Below are 26,635 nucleotides of genomic sequence, written 5' to 3'. Positions count from 1 at the left end.
CACAAAGTTCATTTAGAGCTGGCTCAGTAATCATTGGTTTTTAGCATCTGTCTTCTGGTTTTCATATACAAATTGACTTTGCCTGTAGCTTTCCCCAATCATTCTGTTCTCCTAAAAGAAGGCATCAGAAAGCCCCAAACCCAAATTAAGTCTTGGTCTCTCTTCTCTTTTCATTTTATAAGTGCAACAACATATATAATGTTAGGCCCTCACTACTGACCTATTCCATCAGGAGACAAACAGCAGAGGATCAAGGCATGAAAAGAAGCACTGGATACAGAATTTTCACTTTCAGGGGATTCTGTCATATGGCATCTCATACTGATACATATCCCATGTGATCTATGTTCTTTATATAGATCACATATTTATACATAATCTAAATATAGAATATAGATTAATCTATATTCTTCTATAGATCATAGATTATACACACATATATATTACATGATATAGATGTTTGTGCACGTAATATATTATCATACCTATGTAACATTCAACAAGCAGATAGTAACAATCTCAATATACTGGAAACTGATGCTAACCAATTCCAAGTGCTGACTGCTGTAATGACACCAGATGGCTGCACCAGAGCAGGAGACTGGCACAGAGGAACCCTCAGACTTGGGAAGGTCAAGACAGGAGAATGCAGAACAGCATGAGGCCCAGAAAATTCTCCAACCCAGTCTACCTCCTCCTTCAGCCTCCCTGCTTTCAATGCACACACAAAAGTGACCTAGAGAAGAACGCAAGGTAAAGACTGGGGTGAGTGGAAGAGAGATTGTCAGGGGGCTGCTGAGGCTGCTCAGCAATAGGCAATAGGCTTTAGGTGGGAGAAGAGGAGACTCCTCATAGGTTTGGTGTCTGTTGGAGTAGAGGGCTTTCTGGAATATAGGCTCCTTCCCACCCAGGGAATGCACATTTAGAGATCCCCTCATGCAGAGAATCCCTTGAGGATGAAGGAGATGGGGGGATACCCAGAGGGTGAGACGGGGGTCTGGTTCCTATAGTACTTGAGTAATATATCTATCAGGTATTAGGGTGCTGGGAACATTTGTGAACTGTGTGTGAACCCAAACGACATGGAAGCCATTAGGCAGGAAGTTCTGGTCTTGGGAACTCCCAGTGGTAACCCTGCTGTTGAGAATGCCCAATTCATGTGACTTCGTACCTAGCTCTGTCTAAGTTCAGCACTGCACTGGAGATGCAGTGACCTGCTGAAGCCACACAGCCTCTCAGAGATGGGGGTAGCTCGCTAAGATGACAATCAACCCATTTGCTGCAAGACCCCTGCCCCTGAAACCTTATCCTTGCCTTTGAAGCCCTCCCCCTTGAATAAAGAACTGAATCCATGTTCAGTTGTTCAGTTCCAGCTCCTATCAGCACTGGAGACCTACCAGGTGCTCCACTTTTCTTTCATCTAATTTTTGGCTCTGGCTCTATTTCTTACTAATTAATTCAGACTTTCTATTCCTCAGGCAGCTCACACCTCCTGAGCAGGAATCTACCCTGTCAGGGTGCCAGCCACCTCACAATATTAGGGGCTTTGATGCCTCTCTTTAACACTTTGAGAATCTCCTTGTAAACAAGTGGTGAGTCCTGGAATTTTGTTTTACATTTTCCTTTCCAGCTGTAACCTGTAATAAAGGCAAAGAAAAAAGAGGGGGGCGCGGCTGGGATGGAAGCCCAGAAATATCTGAAACAAAAATCCTAAATCTGTGTATCAAAGCATCGCTGTTGGTTTTCTGTCGTGGGACTGAGCATCTCAGTTACAGCAGAGGAAGGAGGAAGGGGTGAGAGAACAAGGTAAGGAGTTAGAACGAGAATTCAGAGGTGGAGAGACCTGTATGAGAGTCCAGTCATGCTCTGCCAAGGAAACCAAGGTTCAGAGGGGGAAGAAACTTGCCCACCATCACTGTGCTGTGCCCAGGACTGCAATTTAGATCCTGGGACTCACAGGCTAATGCTTTTCCCACAGTGGAACATCTTAGAGCCTCAATAAACTGCATTATTTTAAAAAATTTTAAGTCATCTCCATGTTTTTCAGTTCTCCACCAGTATTGTACAACTTATTACAAAGTTTTGGGGCATCAAGAGCTGAAATCTAACAAAAGTTAGTTTTGTTTTCCCCTTAGGAATAAAATTTTGCAGAGAGAGAGAGAGAGAGAGAGAGGAGAGAATATGTTTTAAAATAAGACACAAAATAGGGATATATAACTGTTCATAATAAATTCCTCTGTCAGCTCTCAGAATCTTCAAAAGTCTATCACCCAAGTTAAAATGAGGTTCAATCTTATGTTTTAGAGAGATGTTTTGATTTTTTAAAAACTTACCTACAGATCTTTGCAGGAGATGTTTTCTGTATGAAAGTAAAGACACATAATTAGTCTTCAAAAATATTCCCCCCAAAAACATTTCAATTAAGAGGCAAATAAATTATGAGCGAATTTATTAGAGGTTTTGCAAGCTTGCTACACTTCACTATTTTTTAAAGCTTTTTCTGCTTGGACTAAATGAAGGATGACTCAGTTCCAGAGCTGAGTCACCTCGGCAAAGCACTTTCACCATGAGAATGTTTACCTATGAAAAGCAAAATGATGTCAGGGCAACCTTCAAGAATCTTCCATACCAAGCACAGGGAAAGGAGAGAGAGATCGATGCCATCCATATCCACGTAGGAAAATAAATTAAGTTCTAACCCAACTTCTCTTCTAGGTCTGTCTCTTTATTTTTATTTACTTATTTTTGAGACGAGGTCTCATTACATTGCCCAACCTGGCCTCAAACTCCTGGACTCAAGTGTTCCTCCTGCCTCAGCCTCCCAGGTAGCTGGGACTAGAGGTGCATGCATCCACCCTGAGCCACAGGTCTGTCTCTTCAAATAACCCTTTCATTTATCCACCTTTGACTCTGAGCAATCCTATAAAATGACCGGTGATGATGTGAAATTAATACACAGAAAAAAAGGTGAAGAGAGAGACAACAAATGGCAGACTGGGGAATGGAAACTTTTCATTTATGATTTCCTACAATGAATCAATTCTAATTTGGACTCAACCTTTATAAACTCCTGCCAATTAACCAATTTCACTGTATTCTTTGAACAGACGAAGGAGGGAGTAGCACAGATTCTTGTGTTTTATAGAAGAAACAGACAGGTAGGATGACAGATTTATTCTGGAGATTTCAGAAGGATCGTTTTCCGAGTTGTGGACAAATTACAATTTTTGACACTAGTTCAGATAAAGTGAGAAGTATAAATATTGTTTAGAAATGAGGCGTTGACAAGAGAGACATAAGCGGTTTGCTACTAGACTATCTTAAGTGTGCATTTGTTACTAAATAATCAAGTTTTTGTTATTTTCATAAACAGATTCTATTTGTGTGCAAAGCAGTGGCTTGCATCCTTGGGATTTTTAATCTCTGATTTTTATCCAGCCTGGCATCTGAGTACAGGAAGCAGAGCCAGGCATGGATGCTCTGCCCCCTGGTGGGGACAGCCTTTCGTTTATGCAGAGTGGATAACCACTGAAGGGCTCACAGTTCCTGCATAATTGTCCCCACTACAGATAAAATATATTTCTAAAAGATTCTGAGCCAAATGTAACCAAAATCTCCACAGTCTGGTGGAACAATAGGTCAGGAAGGACAGAGATTAAAGGGAAGTCCCAACTTTTTCACGAAAAACATGTTTGCCCAGTAACTATTGTGGGATGTCTGTCGCAAGGCAACAAGTCCATCCAGAGCCTGAGAGTTCCCCCTCCCACAGGGGACAGATTCTTTTTTAAATTTTAAACTCCTTCAGATTAAAAGGAGGTATTGATTATGTGAAAACAAGCAATGGATTCGTTATTTAGCTCTCTTCTCCCAGGGCTCTGAAATCAACTGAGGACTTAATGTTACCTTTGTTTAGAAATAACCCAGTAATGAGTCCCAACAATAGCTCAGTTTCTGAATGGGCCAACACAACTCCTCAAAAGTCACACTGCCAAAATTAACAATAAGTGGCTAACATCACTCAGGGTTAGCTAACTTATTCTGTGCCCAGCACTACTCCTAAGGGCTCTGTATGCATTGACTTATTTAATTATGAGATAATTAATAGTTGTGGGTTATTTGTTCTAGATAAGGGCACCTGACTCACTGGAGAAGTTGGGGAAGTCATCCAAGGACATGGGGTTTGAACCCAGGCGTTCTGGTTTCAAAATCTGACTTTTTTCTTCCAGTCTGCTTGCCAGGACACAACTGCTAGTCCTCTTAAGTCACCACCCTTCATTTGCTGCTTCCTGTGCCTGCCTGGAGCACCCTTTCTTCTTGTCTAACTAGAAAATCCCTATGTATCTGGTGTATCTTGGCTCAAATCTAGCCCTGGGGAGGCCTTCCCTGCTCATTCCCAGCAGACTTGCTGGTGGTCACCTCCTGGTCCACCCACACCTCATCCCAGTCTGTATGGACATCAAAACTCACAATTACATGTCCGCTCAATGCTGAGTTCTATAAGGATAATCAATACCTCCTACACATCTCCAGTTTTAGGCCTAGCAAAATCTTTGCTATTTAGTGTACACCTAATAAATGCCAAACAAACAAAAAGCATTATTCTAATGTATCTGCAAGGTAGATGATGAATTCCATGAGCCACACAGTACCTTACAATCAAACTGTGTGTGCATGTGTATGTGCCTCCACAAAGAACAAATTGTAGATCATGAAAATAAGCTACAGGTTCCAGATTGAGTTGATTCTCATAATCTGGGAACAAGGTCATGAGGAGGTCAACTTTACCTTCCAAAATGGATTCTATTAAAATCCACGCATAAGGGACAGAATAACATCGTACCATTTGACAGTCTGTGAGGTGGGGAGCAATGTGTTCCTTATGAAATGGGAACCTACATACATAAGGGCTCCCAGTCACAGGGTGAGGAACGTAAGTCACACCAAGCCTACATCCCAGCCATCTTCATCACAGAGCAGATTTTAATGCTGAGTAGCCAGAAACCACCTGCAGGTCTGCAAGGAGGGACTGGCCAAAAGTATGCTTCATCCAACATGGAATGCGGACAGGAATATGGATTCCTGACAAAGTGTTAAACGGAAACACCAGGGTGGGTTTTACCCTTTGTGTAAATACATCTCTACATGTACATCGCAAAAAAAAATGTCTGCTAAAAATACACAGGTTCCTTGGGGAAGCAGAAACAGTTGATTTCCAGAATTTTTTCTTCTGCTTTTCTACAGCTGATTCCATCTTATATTTATACAAAAAAGAAAAGCTTTTTTTAAAAATAACTAAAAAAAATGTTACCCACACAATTGTTTTCTAATTTTCCCAGACAAGAAATGAGGTTGATTTGCCTTACTAATGAAATGGAGTTGAAGATTCAAAATCTTATAGCTTTCATCTAGTTAATTCCAAGGACAGGTTCTCTCAGACAGAATCCTGGCCCCTGGCCTGCAGGGAAGAAGAGGGTCTCCTGCTGAATGGAAATACCCCGAGGGGACTCTCTAACCCCAAGTCCTACTCACCTTCATCTACAGGACTCGACTTGTCCATCAGGAAACAAAACCCTGAAGAGGTACCTCAGTCCCACCCCCAGACCAGGTAAATCTTCATTTCTAAATTCGTAAAAAAGGACCCCTCTCAGGACTAATTGGGCTTTTTGGAATCTGAGTGTCCTGAGTCAGCCTCCTAGAGCTGAACAGCTCTCAGGGAAATGGTGAACCTGATGCTCAGTGCCTACTCGGTGACAGCTCAGCTCAGCACCACTCTTTAAAGACACCCATCCCATGATCCCTGACCTTGGAAGGGCTCATAGGAAGCCTCCTGGAGACACAGGAAAATATTTCCCTCTCTCACTGAACCTAAGACAACACTGATCATAAAATGTCAGAAGGAAAACAATTACACCACATGATTGATTGTAAGAGTCTCCTGATTTTAGATTGATGAAAGCAAAAAAAAAAAAAAAAAACGCAGCACATGGTAGAACTGGTGATAGAGGGAAACTGCACGATGGTGTGGTAAGTAAAATATCAGAGAGAAAGGGGCCATTCTCCTTGAGGAGCAAGGAACCTTTTACCCACATGGAGATCAGCCAAATGCCAAGTGGACTATAGCCCCCACCTTTGCTGGAACAGCTGCAGAGGAAAGGACACAGGCCCGACCTGACTGCCACACGTGCTCAGGGGACCAAGCTCTCATCTCTCAGCCCCTCAGCTAGGCCACCCAAAGACAGACGACTTGAACTAGGGTGACTGCGGCAGTGGGGATGGAAAAGAAGGGACAGATTCAGTAACAGACTGAACGGGGTGGGGAAAGGAGACTAAGGAGTAGAAGGGACTCCTAGGTTTCTGAGTTGGGTGATGATGGCCAGAACTGGGATTCCCATCTGAGAAGCATGATGGGAAAAGCAGATCCGTTCCATTGGATCCCTTTGCATTACAGATGCCTGGGGAGACCCCAAGGACAGCAGGCCATGGGACCAAATTAAACCACCCATGATAACACTGATCATCACAGCTGGCAAACAGAGCACCTATGATGTGCTAGAAACTGTGGGAGGCACTTACACATGCGCAGCTGTTGTTTTTCAGAGATGGATTCCCCAAAGGTGAAGGGCTTGCTCTGGCGGGTATGAGATACAGCTAGGACTGGAAAGAAAAGCTTCCCTGGCTGAGCAAATGCTCTGTGTAAAGCCCTGTGGGGCATTTTCTTGTGGTACCTGGACTAGCTGGGGTTGGGACTGCTACCAACCATGCCAGTGGCAAATTCCTCTGTCTCCTGAGGTTCTGGTTCAACCCTGTTCTGGAGTCAAGCTGCATTCACACGAACAAACATTCCCACAAACATCTGATCCACTGAGCAATGTTAAAAGCAGGTTCCCTGCAATCAGTCACCACTGTCAGGCAGTCTTGACTGGAAATCGGTGGCGGGAATGGACACTCATTGAGGGCACTGAAAAGGAGAGTGTTTCTTAGAAATATAAGGCTAGGGATGTAAAACTAACGTTTTGCATGATCATTTACCTCTTTCCAAAAACACTTCTGGTAGCCACAGATGATAACTTCAGCTGCATTATGCAAAATGAGAAACACAGGAACGGCCTGAAAGAAAACAGAATAATAAGCATGGAAATATTTTCTCCGATCTCATAGTTACATGATTCTTGATTTTTTGTTTAAAAATAAAGATCTGTAGGAACGTCTGGCATTTCCCATAGAGCATATCTCCAGCAAAGACTCTTCTGCATACATTGGCGCTCTCTGGGGGGCATTATTCTTGGTAGGGTGGTTGGAAAGGCTCCCCCTCCTGTAGGTTTTCTCATCAAAAAACAATTATTGCCAGGTGCAGTGACGTACGCCTGTGATCCCAGAGGGGCTCAGGAGGCTGAGACAGGAGGATCAAGAGTTCAAAATCAGCCTTAGCAAAAAGCAAGGCACTAAGCAACTCAGTGAGACCCTGTCTCTAAATAAAATACAAAATAGGGCTATGGACGTGGCTCAGTGTTCGAGTGCCCCTGAGTCCAATCCCTGGTACCAAAAAAAAAAAAAAAGAAAGAAAAAAAACCGTTATTAAGCACCTTCCGTGTATCAGACAGCATTCCAGGTGCAGGGGACACATTACATGAACAAGGTGGACATTGCAAGGAATCCTGTCCCAAGTATGTGAGAGCTCAAAAGGAACACACAGAAAGGCACAGCTGACCCAGGCAGGGACAGCAAGTCTTCTTGAGGAGATGAAGACCCAAGTCCAAGTGAGAACTGGACTCACCCAGAGGCGGGCAAGTGTCTCAGAGAGAATAGAGCAGAGGACCAGAGAAGCAAACCCAGCTCCTCCATGGAACTAGAGGAAATTGAGCATGAATGGAACATACAATAAAAGAAAAGCAGGAGGAGAAAAGGCAGAGAGGCAATGACAGGCCACATCAAGAGAGTAAGAGCATCCATGGGCCACAAGAACCACTGAAGAATTTTAAGGCGGACTCAGATATGAATTGATCTGCATATTTAAAGGAACTCGGGGAAAGGAGACAGAGATGGCTGCAAAAGTCTAGGGATACCATAGACTGAGCCTCCACCCCCAATATATCCACATCCTAATCCACGGAACTTGGGAATGTTACTTTATATGGCAAAAGAGGGGAGGGGGTCTTTGTGAATTTAAGTAAACAAGGAGATTATTCTGGATCAGCTGGTGGCCCTAGATGCAGGCATAAGTATCCCAACATAAAGAAAGGAGAGTCTGATACACACAGTCAAGAAGCACTGGAACCCAGAGCCACTCAAGTGATGTGGCCACAAGCCAAGGAATGTTGACAGACACCAGAGCTGGAGGAGTTGAGAAAGTTTCTGCCCTAGAGCCTCTGCAGGGAATATGGTCCTCCAATGCCTTGATTTCAACTCAGTGAAACTGATTTTGAACTTCTGGCCATATGATTCTGTTGTTTTTAGCCACCCAAATATGTGGTCATTTTTTACAGAAGCCACAGGAAACTGATACAGTGACTAGATGGTAGTCTAAACTCGGTGGTGGCAATGAAGTTGGAGAAAAGTGGCCACATCAAGGAAATGCTTAGAAGATGGATCTGAGGAAATATATGGATAAATGGGACTAAATCTGCACCAAGTTTTAAAAAAAGAGGCAAAGATATAAAAACTATAACACAGTGGGCTATTAAGACATGCAAGGATCCATTGCACATTCGCTAAGAATGACAGTCTCTCCTAACTTGACAGGTTATCTTGACAAGGTGAGGGGGAAGGAGTAAGGGCTCTGTTATTGTCTTCATTACTGATGACATAATGATGTTTCTCGGAAGGCAGAAAAACACCAAGAATAAGAGCACTGTTTTGGCATCTTTCTTTTGTGGAGAAAGGCAAGCATCCAGGCTGCAGTTCCCTGGTAATGTGGAGATAACAGCTGGAGCTGCTAGAAGGACAAGGACCATGACCAGGGCTCAGCACTGTTCAGAAGGTGGTAATCACTAATGGGCAGCTCATCTCATTGTTTCAGCTCAGAGAATCTGCTTCAAGATTATGCAGCTCACCTCCTTGCTTTATCTTTAGAGAGGATATATATTTACCTTGTTTTTAAAATTTGTATGATTACTTAGCTTCTGCTCTATTTCAGTATTCTATTCAACTTTGCATTATGTTTTTCTTTTTTAATTCTTTATTTGCATTTTTTCTTGACTTTTAAAAAACATGTCTTTATTTTTCATTAAAAGATCAACTCAGGGCTGGGGTTGTTGCTCAGTGATAGAGTACTCACCTAGCATGTGTGAGGCACTGGGTTTAATCCTCAGCACCACATAAAAATAAAGGTACTGTGTTCATCTACAACCAAAAAATATATTTTTTAAAAAGTTCAACTCATGGGGCTGGGGTTGTGGTCCAGTGGTAGAGTGCTTGCCTTGCACACATGAGGCACTGGGTTCAATCCTCAGCACTGCATAAAATAAATAAGTAAAACAAAGGTATTGTGTCCATGTTCAACTTAAAATTTTTTTTAAAAAAAAAAAGCTCAACTCATTTTGATTTTTTCTTTTCAAAATCAGAGTTTATTTCAATCTTTTCTGTTTTTTGCATTTATCTTTTGTGCTTTTAATAATTCTTCTTAAACTTTTCATATTTTAAGTTATTTTGTATGTGTTTTAAGATGATTAAGGGAAGGGCTAGGATGTAGTTCAGGGTTAGCCCCCTTGCCTAGCATGTGCAAGGTCCTGGGTTCAATTCCAGTCCCACAAAAAAAGGAAAAAAAATTATTAAAGGGCATTTTTTTTAAAGGTGGCTTTATCCATTAGGCCCATGTTTGGCAAGGTGGGCCCCAGGCATTCCAGTTCTTGAGAAGATGGCAAAGAAAGTCTTAGGTTAATCATGTGGCGCATGAAAGTGTGTAAGCTTATCAAGTGAAGACCTTATTTGAAATGGCTTTTACTCCCTGGCTATAAAACCAGTAATGAGTGGCTGCAGTTGTGGCTCAGTGGTAGAGTGCTTGCCTAGCACGTGTGAGGCACTGCGTTCAAGCCTCAACACCACATGAAAATAAATAAATAAGATAAAGATAGTGTGTCCATCTGCAACTAAAAAAAAAAATTTAAAAATCAGTAATGAGATGAAATTTAGAACTGAGACCCTAACACTAGACCCACTCTAGACTTCAAAGAGGCTTAATTTTTTCAATTTTATGAACTGTAGACTACTCAATTTTTCTAGGCTCTACTTGGATCAGATTCTGGAAAACGATCCGTCCCTATGTGTAGAATTGATTTTAAAACACACTAATAGTAGCTGCCAACAATGTGTTAAGCGTACGGTGCCAATGATTTATTTGCATTCTCTTATTTAAAACTCCTCCCAATAACTCCACTAGTAGATGCTATTACTCTGATTCTTAAAGACAGGAAAACTGAGGCTTAAAGACTAGGCCTCTTGCTTAAATTCTCACAACTGGTTCTGGGAGAGCTGTGACTCTTGATTGCAAGCCGAGGCTCCTAGCCTTTATGTCATGGCTCTTAAATTATGTCAAGTCCCTAGTGAAAGCTTCCCGACTCTCCAACTGTCTAAAGTTCAATCTGATTGGTGTGTTCCAAATCCTGGCAGTCTGCTTATTCCAGTAAAACTGGTACAATATAAAATGGATGAATCAAGTAAAATATATGCCATTTTTAAAAGGGAAACTTTCAACTCCTGTTTAAATTTTAAATCTGAATTTCTTAATCCATTTTTCCAACTGAGAAGCTAGCAGGCATTAGAGATAGCCTACAATTGACCAGTTACACTCTCTGCCTGTACAAGGGGCTACCAAAAACAGTATTAAGCCAGGGGTGCTGGCATAAACCTGTGGTCCCAGCCACTCATGAAGCTGATGCAGGCCAAGCAAGGTGGTGCACACCTGTAATCCCAGTAGCTTGGGAGCCTAAGGCAGAAGGATCATGAGTTCAAAGCCAGCCTCAGGAAAAGTGAGGCACTAAGCAACTTAGTGAGACCCTGTCTCTAAATAAAATACAAAAATAGGATTGGGGATGTGGCTCAGTGGTCGAGTGTTCCTGAGTTCAAGGCTCAATCCCTGATAACCGCCTCCCCCCAGCCCCCGCCAAAAAAAAAAAAAAAAAAAAAGGGCTGATGCATGCAGAAGGATCACTTAAGCCCAGGCATTTGGGACCAGTCTGGGCAACATTCCAAGAACCCCATATCAAAAAAATGAAAAGGCAAAACAATAGTATCAAAGACTGCAGGCAACTTCATCAAGCTTTCTTGGCTTCTAATTGCACAGGTCCTCGTCTGAAGTATGTTACATTTGTTCAGAAGACCCTTTAGTAACTGATTCTTTAGGATATCTGCCATTATCTTTGTGGAGTTCGATTCAGCAGGGACTTCTGTTAAACCAAACAAAAATTCTGAGAAATGATAACAGCAGTAGTACTAGGTGAGACACACTGAATGCTTAGAACATACTAGACACTGATCTACCTGCTTTCACATATTTAAAAATGCATGGTGACCCCACGAATGAGCTACTATTAACATCCCATCATACAAATGAGAAAACTGAGGCATCCATTCTGGTTCCCGTTTCTAACCTAAATGTCTACTTGCTGCTAAAGAGAACGGAAAAATAAGTATGTGCTTCCACAATAACAAGAATCTTGGAATGCCCTCAACAACAAAAGGTACAGTCATCCTTCATCAGGAAAAAAAATGACCCAACATCAATCACTGTCAAGCTCAAAATCATCATTTCTGACATAAGTCTGCCAAAATGTAATTGGCCAATTTTGTCTATATTGCAGGTTAATTCATTGAATTACTTAAGGGCCCAATTAACAACTAATTTATTCTTTAGAGTGCATTAGCTTAAAATTTAACATTTCATCTATGTACTAATGAATTTTTTTTTTTTGGAATGAGGAGAAAGTGGTAACTATTCCTTAGAAATATTTCATTATTCTCATGCTTCTCAGATGGAATTTTGAAGTCTTGATCATTTGTGCAGGTGTTGGAACTAACCTAGGGCGGCGTTCTATGGGAAACTCTGGCCTCATCTGCAGACATAGCCTTGGTCACTCTGCAGGGGTGTGGATGATCCTTAGTCAAGCAAGACCTGGGCTAGTCTTTTAATTTCTATAGAATGCCAGTCCAGCCAGGTATGGTGCCTCATGCCTGTAGCAACTTGGGAGGCCAAGGCAGGAGGATAGCAAGTTCAAGCCCAGCCTTAGCAATTTAGTGAGACCTTGTCTCAAAATTAAAATATTTAAAAAATTAAAAAATAAAAAAGGATGGGGATGTAGTTCAATGGTAAGGTGACCCTGTATTCAATACTCAGTACCAAAGAAAGAAAGCAAAAACAATAAAAAAACAAGTCAATCCTATTTTCTTCTCCTTGGGTGATTTTTAAATATGTAGGTATGTCCTTAATGTTGAATATGGAATAACTGCACTCTAGACCCCTGCTTAAAGTCACGCTAGTAACTATTGACAGTCCAATATTTATAAGAATTGTGTAGGCAAGAAATAATGTTCCTGAGGAATTGTCTGAGGCTATCTGCCTACACTAGTATGGAGACAGATAACTAGAGAGCCATGGTTTTTAGCCCCAGCAATTTTTTTCTTCTGTCATGTGTCTCCAAAGAACCCTAGATACTAGGTTATTGAGGGTTTTATTATAAGGACGGTATGGGAGAATTGCCCCATGAAGTCTCCCAGCCAGTCCTCTATGAGGACCCAGGGAAACTTCCCTTCAGACCTGACAGCAAGGCATAGCACTGCTTTTCTTCAGCAATGGCTCTGCTCTAATAAGCACTAAGAGGCCTAGGACCTTTTATTTGGCTTCAGAAAGCTGAGAGCTAGGTTCAAACCCCAACTGCATTTATGTCATAAAATATGGCATAAATATGCATTAAGTCTCTGAGGTCTCATCTATATTTCTTCTAAAATCTTCTGCATGAAAATATTTATCTTGTTTTCATTATAAGTATTTTTATCAACTATTATGTTAGCCAGCTTTTCATCACTGTGACTAAAATACCCAGCACGAACAATTTAGAAGAGGAAAAGTTTATTTGGGGATCAAGGTTTCAGACATTCAGTCCATGGGCGGCCAACTCCGTTGCTCTCAGCCCGAGATCCAGCAGAGCACTGTGGCAAAAAGGACCAGCTGGGAGTAGGGTACAAGGGTGCAGGGGGACAAGACACAATTCCCAAGGGCATGCCCTCAATGACCCACCTCCTCCAGCCACACCCCACCAGCCCACAGTTACCACCTAGCACAGGAGTCCTTTCAAATTACTAATCCATGAAAGAGATTAATTTGCCACTTATATTACAGCTCCCATAATCTAATCATTTCACTTTTCTGAATATTAATTACTGCATTAACACAGGAGCTTAGGGAGGACACCTCATGTCCAAACTACAACAGCTACCGCACATCCTTTCTGGAAGCTATGCAAAGGTGTACAAATAAATGAACATTTATAAATTGATCTGCATGATATAATTTAAGTATTTGTTTATATAAATATTTTATTTACATAAGAGGAGCTGACTGCCTTCTGCCCTAATGTACCTCCAGCACAAGCTCAGAGACCGTTTCTGTTCTTTCTTCATGTATCACATAAAGTAGCTGACAGGTTAGGGGCCTTGTTGTATGAAAAATAGGCATCTGAATATACCAGGAATTCCTCCAGTTTGGTAAAATGCAAATCCTAAGAGATATGCAGGGTATAAGAAAAGGTCTCAGGAGGCAACAAACCTCTGGTTGGCACAAAAGCCTAGCCTGGAGCGTTAGGCTATTCAAGTCCTGGTTTCGATGAACTGCTATTTTTCTTACACTTCTACCCGAATTCAGTTAAACTAAATATGTATATTCCACAGCACCCCAAAGAGTGCTAGTGAGACCAATAAGAACACATTATCAGCTCCTTTTCATATAATCCCAAAAAAAAAGTTCTTCTGGGGATTTTAAATGTTTTTATTTTTTTAATTGTGGTAAAATGTGCAGAATACAAAGTTTAACACTTTAACCATTTTTAAATGTGGAGTTCAGAGGCATTAAATACACTCACATTGTTGGACACCCTTCATTTCCAAAACTCTTTTCATCTTGTAAATCTCAAACTCTGAACCCATAAAACACTAAACACCTGCCCTCCCTTGTCTTCTCCAGTCCCTGGTTAAGTCACTCTATTTTCTGTCTCCGTAAATGTAACTACTCTAAGTATTCCATATAAAATTGGGATTATTCAGTGTTTGTCTTTTTGTGTCGGGCTGATTCATTTAGTATAAAGTCCTCGAGGTTCATCCATGTTGAAGCATATGACAGGATTTCCTTCCTTTTAAAGGCTGAATAACATATCATTGTATGTGTTGCTGCATTTTGTTTATTGAAACACTGGTAGACACTTGAGTTGCTTCTATCTTCTGGATTGTGAATAACAGATGAACATGGATGCACAAATATCTCTTCATATTCCAGCTTTCAATTCTTTGGGGTATATATCCAAAAGTGGAATTGATGAATCATATGATAATTCTATTTTAAAAATTTTCAGGCACTACCATACCATTTTCCATGGCAGCTATATGACTACACCTCTGACAGCAGTGCCCAAGGATTCCAATTTCTCCACATCCTAACCCAAAGACAAACACTGAATAATCCCACTTATATGGAGACAGAAAATAAAGTGATACTTAACCAGGGGCTGGAGGAGTCAATGGGGGGTTAGTGCTTTATGGGTCCAGAGTTTTGAGTTTTACAACATGAAAAGAGTTTTAGAAATGAATGGTGTTGATGGCTATTATTTTCTGGGTTTTTTTATACTAACCCCCTAATGAGTATGTAGTATCTCATAGGTTTTTGTTTGTTTCCTTGTAAAATTTATTTAATTTCCATATTTTTATTAGTGCAGTTTAACTGTACATAATGATGGGATTCATTGTTACATATTCATACTTGCACACAAATATTTCATAGTTTTGATTGACATTTTCCTAATGATTAATGATGTTGATCATCTCTCCATGACCATTTATAAATTATCTTTGGAGAAATGTCTATTCAAGTCCTTTGTAGATTTTTTAATCAAGTTGTTTGGGTTTGTTGTGTTTTCTGTTTGTATGTTTTGGTACCAGGGGTTGAACCACTGAGCCACATCCCCAGCCCTATTTTGTATTTTATTTAGAGACAGGGTCTCACTGAGTTGCTAGTGCCTCGCCATTGCTGAGGCTGGCTGTGAACTCACAATCTTCCTGCCTCAGGCTCCTGAGCCACTGGGATTATAGGTTGTTTGGGTTTTGCTGTTGATTTTTAAGAGTTCATCTTATAGTCTCTATAATGTTTCCTTATCAGAGAAGTAGTTTGCAAACATTTTCTCTCATTCTGTAGGTGGCCTTTTTACTTTGTTGATAATATCCTTTCATGCACCCAAGTTTATTGTTTTAATGAAGTCCAGTTAGTCTATTTTTTTCTTTTGTTGCCAATGCCTTCGGTACCATAGCCAAGAGATTACTGTCAAATCCAATGTCATAAATATTTTCCCCAGAGTCCATAATCTTTTATAAGATTATGGGAAACACTTTTAGATGTAGCAAGAAGATAATGAAAATCTTGGGAGGGTTTTACTGAATTGCTGCCAAGCCCATGTTTTAAAAAGTAATCAGTGTAGATTGAACAAAGTGATCCTTGTATATTGACTGAACTGCAACAGCCTTGATGAGAAAACAATATGAAAAAAGAAAAGCAACCCCTACTCAGCAGTAAGAGGAGGACAGCTTCTCCTTTCAACATCAACACTTAAGATTCTTTCCTTTGTGGATCCAAGTTCCTTTATGTGATACTGGAACCAAAGGCAGAGGAGACCCACAAGTTCCATCTTGCTTAACTGAGTAATTCACTCCAAATGGATTTAATTATTGATGCATGTCCTTCATCAACACCTCCCTCCATCTCATCTCCACCCACAATGTGTTGAGTGGCTGCTGAGCTCATGGAAGAGACAAACCATGACAAGCAGTTAGGAAAGATCAAGTTCAAAGAGGTCAGCAAGAAAACCAATTCCAGCCCTGTCAAGGTGCCTCAACCAAGATTTGCAAAGTCTCTCCAACTGCTGACCCTGGCCTTCCCTAAGCAAGAAAATGACATGGTTTGAGCAGCAGGTGAATCACCAGCACCATGGCCTCTCCCCAGCAGGCTCACTCATGTAGGAATTTGTATATCTGTCCTAAACACTCACCAGCACAGGCTTTGAGATAACCTGGTCTAGGGGAGAAGACTTAAGGCAGAAAATTATAATGAAAGTGACAATGAAATGTCAAAGTTGTACTGTCCAAAGACTGGCACTCATACCATCGGAGCCATCACCGCTGTGACGTCATGCAGTGCATGGGCAGGCAGGCCAGAATCAGCTGTGTCAAAGGGAGAGGAAGTTCAACCTCATATGACACCCAAACTGGCAACACAGGAAGCGCCCAGCACATGCTTGACACTGAGAATTCACAGTGGCTGCCCCTGTGGGGAGCCGTGTGTCTCTCACTGCCTCTCATCCCTTCAGGTTCCTCAAAGGCAGGAACCAGGTCTTCTTTGTCTTTAAGCCCCAGCACACAGTAGGTCCCAAATAAATATTTTCTCAATGGATAACCACAAAAATAATATTTAACTCTACGTATCATTTGTTTGTGAGTTCAAGGTGGAGAAAAATCCACAAAGAACTCTTTCCACAGGGCCCTTGCAGAGGTCGCCCAGCTTCCTCCTGGGCGCTGCACATCAGAACAGAACTTCACGGCCTTGCCACATCACGGAGTCTTCATGGAAGAGCTACCTTGAAAGTGTTTTGCATAACAACACACCCACAGATTTTAATTAAGTATTTTCCCCCCAATTCCTTATGGATTCATTAAACTGACAGCTTGGCAACAGCATATTGACGCCTGTTTTCTATCCAACACAAACTGTACCAATGCCTCATGTTTACCCACCCTAGGAAGCAACTGTGTAAAAACAAAGAACTTCAAAAACAAAGAAAAGATGCTGGATTGAATCCTTTTGCTAAAAAAAACAATAGTAAGTGTCTCCCACCCATCTTCCTCTCACTCTAATTGGGCATATTTGGAGTTGGGTTGTTTCCCTTGGTTCAAAGAGTTTAAATTGAGTGGCTTCTCTTTGCTGCTAAAGAAGGTTGTTCTTAGGTCAAAGTCACTCCACTGCTGGTACAGGAGAAGAGAAGGAGCTCACAGAACATGTAAATCAATGCACTACTTCCTTCTTCTGCTGTTAAAAAGCAGCAGCCACAGACACTCAATGAAACAAGTGTGTCTAGTGCTGAAGCTGATGTATGTCCTGGTGCGATCTTCTCACAGGTGACAAGGAGCTCAAAGATCAGTGCACCTGTGGATCACACTCCAAGAAACATTGTTCTAGGTTACAGGACTCCCCATCTACCTAAAGCCACGCTAGAGTGATATTTACAATGGACTTCAGCCCACCTCATATCCATGTCCCTTTTTTTGCTGTTGTGGTGGTGTCTCTATTGAGAATCTGCCACACCCTCTTCTTCGTCTATGGGATCCAGGTGGGGATCCTCTATGGCCAGGGCTAGTCAGTGTTCCCAACCTCTCCACCACAGCAGTTGTTTCAGGAAACAAGATCCAGGGCCAGCCAATCAACATAATTCCATCCTCCCAACTAGTTTTAAGATTAGGGATAGGCAATGGCTCTGACTGATTGAATCCAAGGGAAACCTGGAACTCATATAGGAACTACTAGTAAGACTGTCTCCAGTTCAGTTATAAGAAAGTAAGCCTAAGAGGGGACGGCCTGGCTGTGAAATGGGGCTAAGACAGAGAACAGAACTGAAAAACATTGAAAGAAGCTGTCATTGAACCTGAATCAAGCCACACTTCAGGTAGGTCTCTACCCTACAATTTTTATTTATACTGCTAAATTTCCTTGTTTAGACTAGTTTGTAAGCTTTCTAACACATGCAGTCAAAAGGATCTAAAGTTATGCATGACTGCTTTTACTTTGGGCTTATTCAATGGCACATGCCTGTAAACCCAGCTACTCAGAAGGCTGATGCAGGAGGACTGCAAGTTCGAGGCCAGCCTGGGCAACTTAGCAAGACCTTGTCTCAAAATTTTAAAAAAAATAATAATAATGGGCCAGAGATATAATTCAATAGTAGAGCAAGCACCCCTGGGTTCAATCCTCAGTGCAGAAGGGGGAAAATCCTATGCATTGGTCCTAAAGACACAAATCTGGAACAACAAAAGGTGGGGAGCCAGAAGAGCTGCCACTACCTGGGACTAGAGGGAGGTTAGCAAGACTTTCCACACCAACATCTCTTCCTGTGTCAGCTAACTGGTATCTGCCTCGCCCACCACTTGTTTGGTGATTATGAGAATCACAGAAAAAGATACAAAGGAAATACTCTGGAAACCATGCAAAAGCACTCTACGAACAGAAAGTATTATGAGTACAATGCCTTTCTCATTCAACCTTCAAAATTCTGGCATCCATAATTATCTGGAGCTTAGGAAAAAGTTTTAAAAGCCTTTGAGCAACGATTTTTTTTTCTATCAAATCCTCTCTCTGTTGTAGGAGAAGATACTCGCCCTCTGCTGGACAAAGGGTGTAAAGTGAGGCAGCAGATACATAGGAGCCCCACAGGCCTGATGGAACCCAGCCTGATGGAAAAGCAGCTCCATGTTCTGGGCTGAGCACCAACATGCACTGCAGGTCAGTTCTTAGGCCGTCCCAGTAAGTTTCTCCCACTGTATGTATCATTCCATCTTCTCAAGCTTATGAATTAGGAAAGAAAAATGATGATTTAATTTCAAAATTACATTCTCCACTACTATTTTGCAACATTGTTACCCAGTTAAGTGGATTTTGTTTACTTGTTTGTTTTTACTGTTTTATCTGAAATCTCAGGGACTAATATAACAAACAAAATAAAAAGAATTCTTTTGCAAATTCATTTTTCTGAAAGTCAGAACACAGACATTTTCTGACAAAAACGACAAGCCAGGGGTGGTATTTGCCTTTAATCCCAACCACCTGAGAGGCTGAGGCAGGAGGATTGCAAGGTTGAGGCCAACCTGGGCAATTTAGAGACTGAATCAAAAATGTTTTTAAAAGGGTTGGGGTGCAGCTTACTGAAAGAACAAGCCTGGGTTTAATCCTCAGTACCATAAAACAAACAAAAAAAAAATAGAAGGGTATTAAAGGGGAGCAGGAAGACTGGAGGTGTGGCTCAGTGGCAGAACACTTGCCAGGCAAGCAGCCCTGGGAGTGGGGGCAGACATTAATGCCACTCCTGATTTTTATGCCACCTTCCATCAATGATGGTTTCTCTTTATGACAAATAAATTTTTGCAATTCTAAATAAGGGATCTGGAAGCAGCTCTGTTTTTCATAGTTCCTACATTTGAGGAGCTCAGTACTGGGGGGAGAGGGTGGGAAAACAGAACAGATCATTTATTTTACTAACATCCCCATGTACTGGGTATCAACTCTGCACCAGGCATTTGTGTCCATGACTGAGGCCAGCATCCTCTGCACCATGTTACCAATAGGCAGGGTTCTTCGAGTTCCTCAGAAGCAGGGAGCAGACTAAGCCCCCACCCCACCCTCCTTCCCCCATAGACAACCTAACTCAATCAAGTGGAGAGCTGGCCTCCACTGAAAGCTGTGGAAGCAAAGCCTGTTGCTTCTCTTCTGCTTTTCCCCTGAATGGCTACATCCTTGCAAGATAAGCTGGCCCTTTCTGATTTTCAGATTATTTTCAATTCAGTGAAAGCAGGGGTAATGTCCCTTGTTGGCTCAGACCCAAGACTTGTTCTCCAATCTAGCTTTACCATTACTAAAGCTGATGCTTTGCCCCCAACCCATGGATGAGATGAATGCCACATGCAGTATGTTAAAAGGCAAAGGCGAAGGGGAGAGAGGGGTCATCCCTCTCCAACCCAATCTCTAATACTTACCAGTCTGGACAAAGCCCTGGACCCAGCATAGATTATCCCCACAAACAGAATTGAAGCAGGAAGCCAAGTCAAAACATCAGATCTGAAAAGAGGAGGAAAAGCCACAATAATATCTTTGCTGCTTTATGTTTAAAAAAAAAAAAAAAAAAGGTAGTTGGTGTCAGAGGCACCAATCCCAGCCACAGGGATTGTCTGAATATCCCCGATGGACTCCTTAAGTGAGATGTGGTCTTTATTCATTGTGAGAGCCACAGAGGCAGATGTCCTTTCTACAGCCCTGTCATTGTGCCAACTATCTAGTACTATTGACCCCACAGTTGGAAATGGGAGAGGGCTTGCTGCAGTCCAGGAAACAAAACAAATCTGATTTTTTTTTCAAGGCTGGTGATTTTAATTTGGTCAGTAAAATTATAAAAAGACTCTTTACCTAGGATATATCACACAGTTCCATGGAATCACAACAAAGAGGACCACTAAAATAAAAATAATGAATTTTTAAAAATAAATTCTAGAATTTCTACAAGGTGATCATATGTTGACTTCAACCATTAACCTGGCATTGCCGGAATTCTGTTTCAGGGAATCTTCAAGGACTTCTGAAGGGTGCATTTCTTTGATTCAATTGTGGACATACCAGGAACTGCTTTTTCATTACCGTGTGGAATCTTGTTCTCCTCAAGAAAAGCAAAATCCTCATTTTACATACAATGCATAACACTTAAGGTTGCAACCTGCTTCCCCCATCTGTTAGAAATGCGTCTGATGCACTAATTCAGGTTCCCAAAGTTATCCAAAAGAAACCGCATTTTCAGCCTCTGCTGCTGTAGTGTTACAGCAGACCCCAGCTGCCTTCCAGTGACTTCTCTCCAGGTTGTCTTGTCAACTGGAAGAATGAAAAACCACAGACAAGGACACATGAGTATAAAAGAGTAGGACTTATCAAAGTGAGAAGAAAATAGAGCTTCCCCAGGGAGAGACATAGCCCAACAGGGACTGTAGTTAAGTGTGCTAGTCTAGGGACTTACTGGGTAAGGGCACTAATCAATACTATGTTAATTGGGTATTGGAAAAGTACCAAAGCTATTGGTCAATATCTATGCTATCAGGTATTGAAAAAGTCTCAAGGCTAATTGGTCTATATCTAGGCTAATCAGGTATTGGAAAAGTTATATTGGTCAATATCTATGCTCATCAGGTACTGGGACAGTGTGACAGCTATTGGACCAGCCTGAAACATTCCAATTGGTTAGTCCTTGAGTCTGTAGCCTTCACTCCTATCTGTCCCACCTCCCTTTTTCTGCTGCCCCAGGACAAGGAGTTTGCAGATAAATTTGGAATGTTTCTACAGGTTGATTTCAAGGAACAACCTGTTCATTTAGAGAAGCCTCATTGGGGGCCCATTCCCCTATCTTCTTCATTAATAACGAATAAACAATGAATAAAATAAGTGATGCTGTTACCACATAGTATAACACAATAATCCCACAATAACCCCAACTCAGTGAACTGCTCTGCTGGAATGGTACCTGCTCAAGAGATGGGCTTCATTTTATGGGCAGGGGCAGGCACCCTATCCAAGACCAGATCTAGATCTGGCATTTCAATGCTTCCAGGTGCTAACAAGTACTTCAGACCTTACTCACTACATCAATTCACTCAACAATACTTACAGAAACTAACACAGTGCTGGGACTTGAATATGAGCAGCAGCCTCACAGTCAACCTTTAGTGACTGCTTGTGACAAACCAGGCACTGTGATAAATCACTTCTATGCTATATCTTTTAAAAATCTGCACAAAAATCCTATGAGGAAGTTGTTCTAGATGGTCCCTGACTTAAAACCTTTCAACTTTATGATGATGTCAAAGCATTGTGAGAAATAGAAAGTCTAGTGGTCCATTTTCAGAATATAGTGTTGAGTCTTAATCGGGAAATGAGATCTAAATTGGGATATGAGATCTAATCCTAGCCATTTGGAGATTCAGTTGTAACCATTTTAACTATCGCCCTGTCCTGTGCCCGCCCCAATTTTTAAAATAGCCAATTGCGTAGATTGTAACCCCAAGCTGCTCCTATCAGAGCAAGGGGCAGTGCAGCCTTAGGGATAAAAACGGGACTGCCGGGGCCAACGTGCTTGCTTGAGGCACACACCCTTCTGCAGATATAAAGCGGGCCTGGCTGAGCTACTCCAAGCATATTTTTGAGTCCTGGTGGCACCCCAGTATTTCTAACAGCAAGCTCATACATCTTTTCTGGTTTTCGTTTTGAATGTGCTATTCAATAAATTACATGTATATTTAACACTTTATTATTAATAAGTTTTGTCTCCACTGATTCTGCCCAACTGGAGGCTAAGTTAAGTGTTTTGAGCACGTTTAAGATAGACAAGGCTAAACTATAATGCTGAGCTGGTTAGATGTATTCAGTGCATTTTTTACAGTATTTCCAATTTACCATGGGGTTATCTAGGATATAACTGGGTTGTAAGTCAAGGTGCATCTGTATTATTACCCTATTGTGCCCAGAAGGAAACAGAGGCACAAAAACTTTAAAGGTATTTGCCTATGGTTAGAACAGCTGGTAAATGGCAAAGCCAGAATTTGAATCCAGGTCCATCTGGCTCTAAAGCCCCTTTCACACACTGCCTTCTGGAGGCTCATAGGTTATGGAGAAACACAGACATGTAAACAGATAAGCTGCAAACACAACAGAAATTTAGTAGCAGATAAAGCAGCTAATTATTTGACTCCCACTTGACATTAAGCTTGCATGGATCACAGGAGAAGGGACACAGGCCTGTGACCTGCTGTCCTTGGAAGGAGCCCCGGGCTATGGTGCAAGCAGAGTGTTGATGAGGAAGTCTGGGGTGCACCACGTGAAACGGCAGCTGGTCTGGCTGCAGCACACCCGGCACTGTGGAATGTAAGGTCAGTAGAGCCCCTGACATTTGTACTCGAAGTCCCCCTTAAAATAAACAAAGAAAACGCCTGCTGAGTCAAACCCTCCAAGAGATACCAGAGAATCTGAGGGGCTGTGGACGTGAGGAAAAGAAAGCAACCTAGGGAACATCTTGCAGTTTAACCCCTCTGCCCTGAAACACAAGGAAATAACTTCCACCAGAACAAACACACAGACTTCTGGGAAATGTGGGACCAGGCACAGGGCACTGGGGCTTGTGTTGACCACAATCCCCTCACTCACGGCCAACAGGGCAAAGCAGCATGCACTCATGGGAGCACTGGGGCCACCTGTGGAAGAAGCCATTGGCTGTGGGCCCTTCCTTGGCCCTCCTGGGTGCTCACCAGTGTGAAGCTGCCTTCTTCCAACGCACGCCAACATAACCCCACAGCTGCATTCATAATAATAAATATGAGTGTCTGGGAAAATGGCTGCCAGAACAGGTGTGGGTAAGGCAAGTGTGAGAGGGTAGGAAAAAAGGGAAAAATAACTAAAAATCAAAGATTCTATATTTCTATGGTTTCAAAGTTCTCAGCTTTTTTTTTTTTTTTTTTTTTGTACTGGGGATTGAACTCGGGGGCACTCCACCACTGAGCCACATCCCAGCCCTGTTTTGTATTTTATTTAGAGTCAGGGTCTCACTGAGTTGCTTAGCACCTGGCTTTTGCTGAAGCTGGCTCTGCACTCTCCATCCTCCTGCCTCAGGCTCCCAAGTCACAGGTGTGTGCCACCATACAGCTTCTTGTTCAACTTTTTAAGAACATATCCCAAATGAAAAACAACAGAGTATAAGGTATAGTTAATACAACAAAAGACCTGAGAGAATACCAGTTAACAATCCATACATACATATTTATATTTATGTTTTAAGTCAAAATGAATAGATTGTTCTATCAAAGATAATTCCCTGATGTATTTGACTTTTGATTAACCCACTAATTGTCTATCTAATAGTCAGATAAAGGAACTTCTGCATATATTATTAATGTCTCCCCCAGCTCCCAATATAAGCCTTCCAATGATAGAAACTGTATGTCTTGCTTATATAAAATAACTAAAATATATCCTGAGGCAGGAGGATGTTACAAAAGAGACTAAAAGACTATGCTGTACCCTAATGACATCAGACCTCTTAAAGTCATTTCAAGTGACGTTTGAAATGAAAGCCAAAGTTAAATTGGGTACAGGGGTTGGGGGCTAGAGCAGTGCAAGGGACACGGCATTCTAGACATAAAAATGGCATGTGCAAAGGCCCTGTAACAACAGAAAAATTAGAGGAATACAAGCTTAGCTTGAGTAGAAGAAGGGATAAACCCAGGGGTGAAGAGAGTGTGACAGGATTCGACTTGAGTTTTGAAAAGGTTGCTCTGGCTACAGTATAGAGAATAGACTGGAATGACATTGGGGTAGTACGCTAAGGGAACCAAAATAGGCTTGACTGGGGGAAATCATGAGTTGTCTTGAAAATTATGATCATCTCACTCAGGGGATACAAAGATGTAAAGTAGACAACTGCTATAAGGTTCTGGGGAGCCTCCCTTGTTTTCTAATAATCCAAAATATACTATTAAATTTGTCTTAGAGTTGATGTTTCCTATATTCCCCAGTCTTCAATTTTGAGACTAAAATTCAAATATATTTTCTTCAAGTTCATTAGTAACAGCGGTAAGAGTTTCCTGTGGTTTGGAAAGGCTCTGTCACAAGCTTATTCTTCATTGCTGTGGTATGAATATCTTGACCTCCTCCAAATCCATTTGTTGAAATCCTAACCCCTGAAGTGGGGTCTCCAGAAGGTGATTAGGTCATAAGGGCAGGGCCCTGATGAACAGGATTAGTGCCCTTATAAAAGAGACTTCATAAAGCTAGCTCCCTTGCCCCTCCCACCACTTGGTGACACAGCGGGAAGTCGTCATCAATGAACCAGGGAGTGGGTCAGCCCCAGATACCAACTCTGCCGCCACCTTGATCTTGGACTTCCCAGTCTCTAGAACTGTGAGTAATTTTCTGTTGTTTATAAGCCACTTAGTCCATGGTATTTTTTTATAGCAGCCCGAACAGACTAAGATATTCATTAACCATTTATTAAGCACATGTTATATTCCAGTATTCTAGTCATTAAAGGTACAGCTCTTTAAACAGTCCAAGGCCTTATTTTTATGAAATTTACCAGCAAGTGGGAAAGTCAGGTAATAAACAGACTGTAGCAGCCATGGCAAGAGAGAAAGGAGCTGGGCATGGTGGTGCCCGCCTGTAATCCCAGCAGCTCTGGAGGCTGAGGCAGGAGGATCTCGAGTTCAAAGCCAGCCTCAGCAAAAGCGAGACTAAGCAACTCAGTGAGACCCTGTCTCTAAAATACAAAATAGGGCTGGGGATTGTGGCTCAGTAGTTGAGTGCCCCTGATTTCAATCCCCAGTACCAAAAAAAAAAAAAAAAGACAGAAGGTGGGTGTATTAAGGAGACAGACAGAATCTGCTGCAAGAGAGAGTTGGCCCACAGCTGTATTTACATAATTTGAAGAACTACTGACAGTTGTTGTTTCAAGAATAAGAATTTGGACCTCTGGCTTAAAGGGTTTCCATGACTGCTAAAGCATTATCCCACTCTAAGGGCTCAGGCTTGGTGCAAATAAAATTCATAACAACTAGGTCTCCCCTGCTTCTCCAGTGTGGAGATGAGCTAAGGACAAGAGCTACCAGTTTGGTGTTCCTTTGTGCTTCTGTCATCCCATAAATATTTTTTTTAAACAATTTTTTCTTCAGGAAGCAATGAAACTATCACTTAACATCTTAGCTAGCTCTGCTAAAACTGAGTATTAATCTCCAGGGAGATCCACCAAACAACTTTCTTTTATCTGTTTGGTACCAGATATTAAGCCGAGGGTCTTGTGCATGTTAGACAAGTGCCCAACCACTCAGCTACATCCCCAATCTTTTTTATTATTTTGAAATAGGGTCTCACTAAGTCGTTCAAGCTGGCCTTGAATTTGCGTTTCTCCTGCCTCAGCCTCCCATGCAGGAGAGTATAATCTTGTAATATTCACATGGCTATGTAAATATTTTGAAAAGTATCTTTTGAAAGTATAATTTATTTTCTTGCTCCCAAGAACATTCCAGCAATTAGCTGAGTAACTTTAACCGCTAGCTCTAACAGATGGACAAAGTTTCAGCATGTCCCTGGACTGAGTCCCTTCTTCTGTCAGAAGGCAGGTCATCTAAGCATGGGGACAGAAAGGATGCACAAGTACAGTGCAGGGGGTTGCATGTAGTGGGAAGAATGTGGCCTTTGCAGTTTAAAGCAAATAAGAAGAAGGCCATAGCCTGGGGTTGTCTCTGTACCCAGAGCTCTTACGTAAGCAAACCGCTTAACTTGGAGACATTTCTTGAAACTGATTGAAAAGTAAAAACAACAACAACAACAAAAAACTGAACCTCAGCCAATCACAAGCAGCCACCAGCCCATTGGTTATACCAGTAGGAACCTCCCACTGAACTATACTGAAACAAGGCAGATGCCTTGCTATAGCCAATCAAGTTGTTTCTTTACTTTTGCATTCAGAGCTTGCTGTCTGCTATGCAGAATCTCTTCTGGTTGTTCTAAGTGTTGTCCAGCTCATGAATTGTTCGTTGCTCAAATAAACTCTGCTAAATTTACTTGATCTAAAGTTTTTAACAGTCATCACAGGCAAACCTG

The 26,635-nt window shown here is 41.7% G+C and overlaps 1 protein-coding gene across 8 annotated transcripts in view; it reads right to left on the bottom strand.

Moving 5' to 3' along the window:
• Positions 1–26,635, bottom strand: part of Slc35d4 (solute carrier family 35 member D4) — a 120,973-nt gene that overhangs the window by 73,998 nt on the left and 20,340 nt on the right. For 7 of the 8 annotated variants that reach the window (XM_078030263.1, XM_078030264.1, XM_078030266.1 and 4 more), the window contains exons 4-6: positions 19,987–20,068; positions 7,030–7,107; positions 2,334–2,359 (exon numbers count right to left, since the gene is read on the bottom strand). In XM_078030263.1, the coding sequence (XP_077886389.1) occupies positions 2,334–2,359; positions 7,030–7,107; positions 19,987–20,068 (186 nt within the window). The remainder of the gene's footprint in view (positions 1–2,333; positions 2,360–7,029; positions 7,108–19,986; positions 20,069–26,635) is intronic. The other variant, XM_078030265.1, reaches the window with a different exon arrangement.

This window comes from Ictidomys tridecemlineatus, chromosome 13, assembly GCF_052094955.1.
Source record: "Ictidomys tridecemlineatus isolate mIctTri1 chromosome 13, mIctTri1.hap1, whole genome shotgun sequence".
Lineage (NCBI taxonomy): Eukaryota > Metazoa > Chordata > Mammalia > Rodentia > Sciuridae > Ictidomys > Ictidomys tridecemlineatus.
Note: the sequence above shows the minus strand (reverse complement) of the source record. Positions and strands in the feature narration are given on the sequence as shown.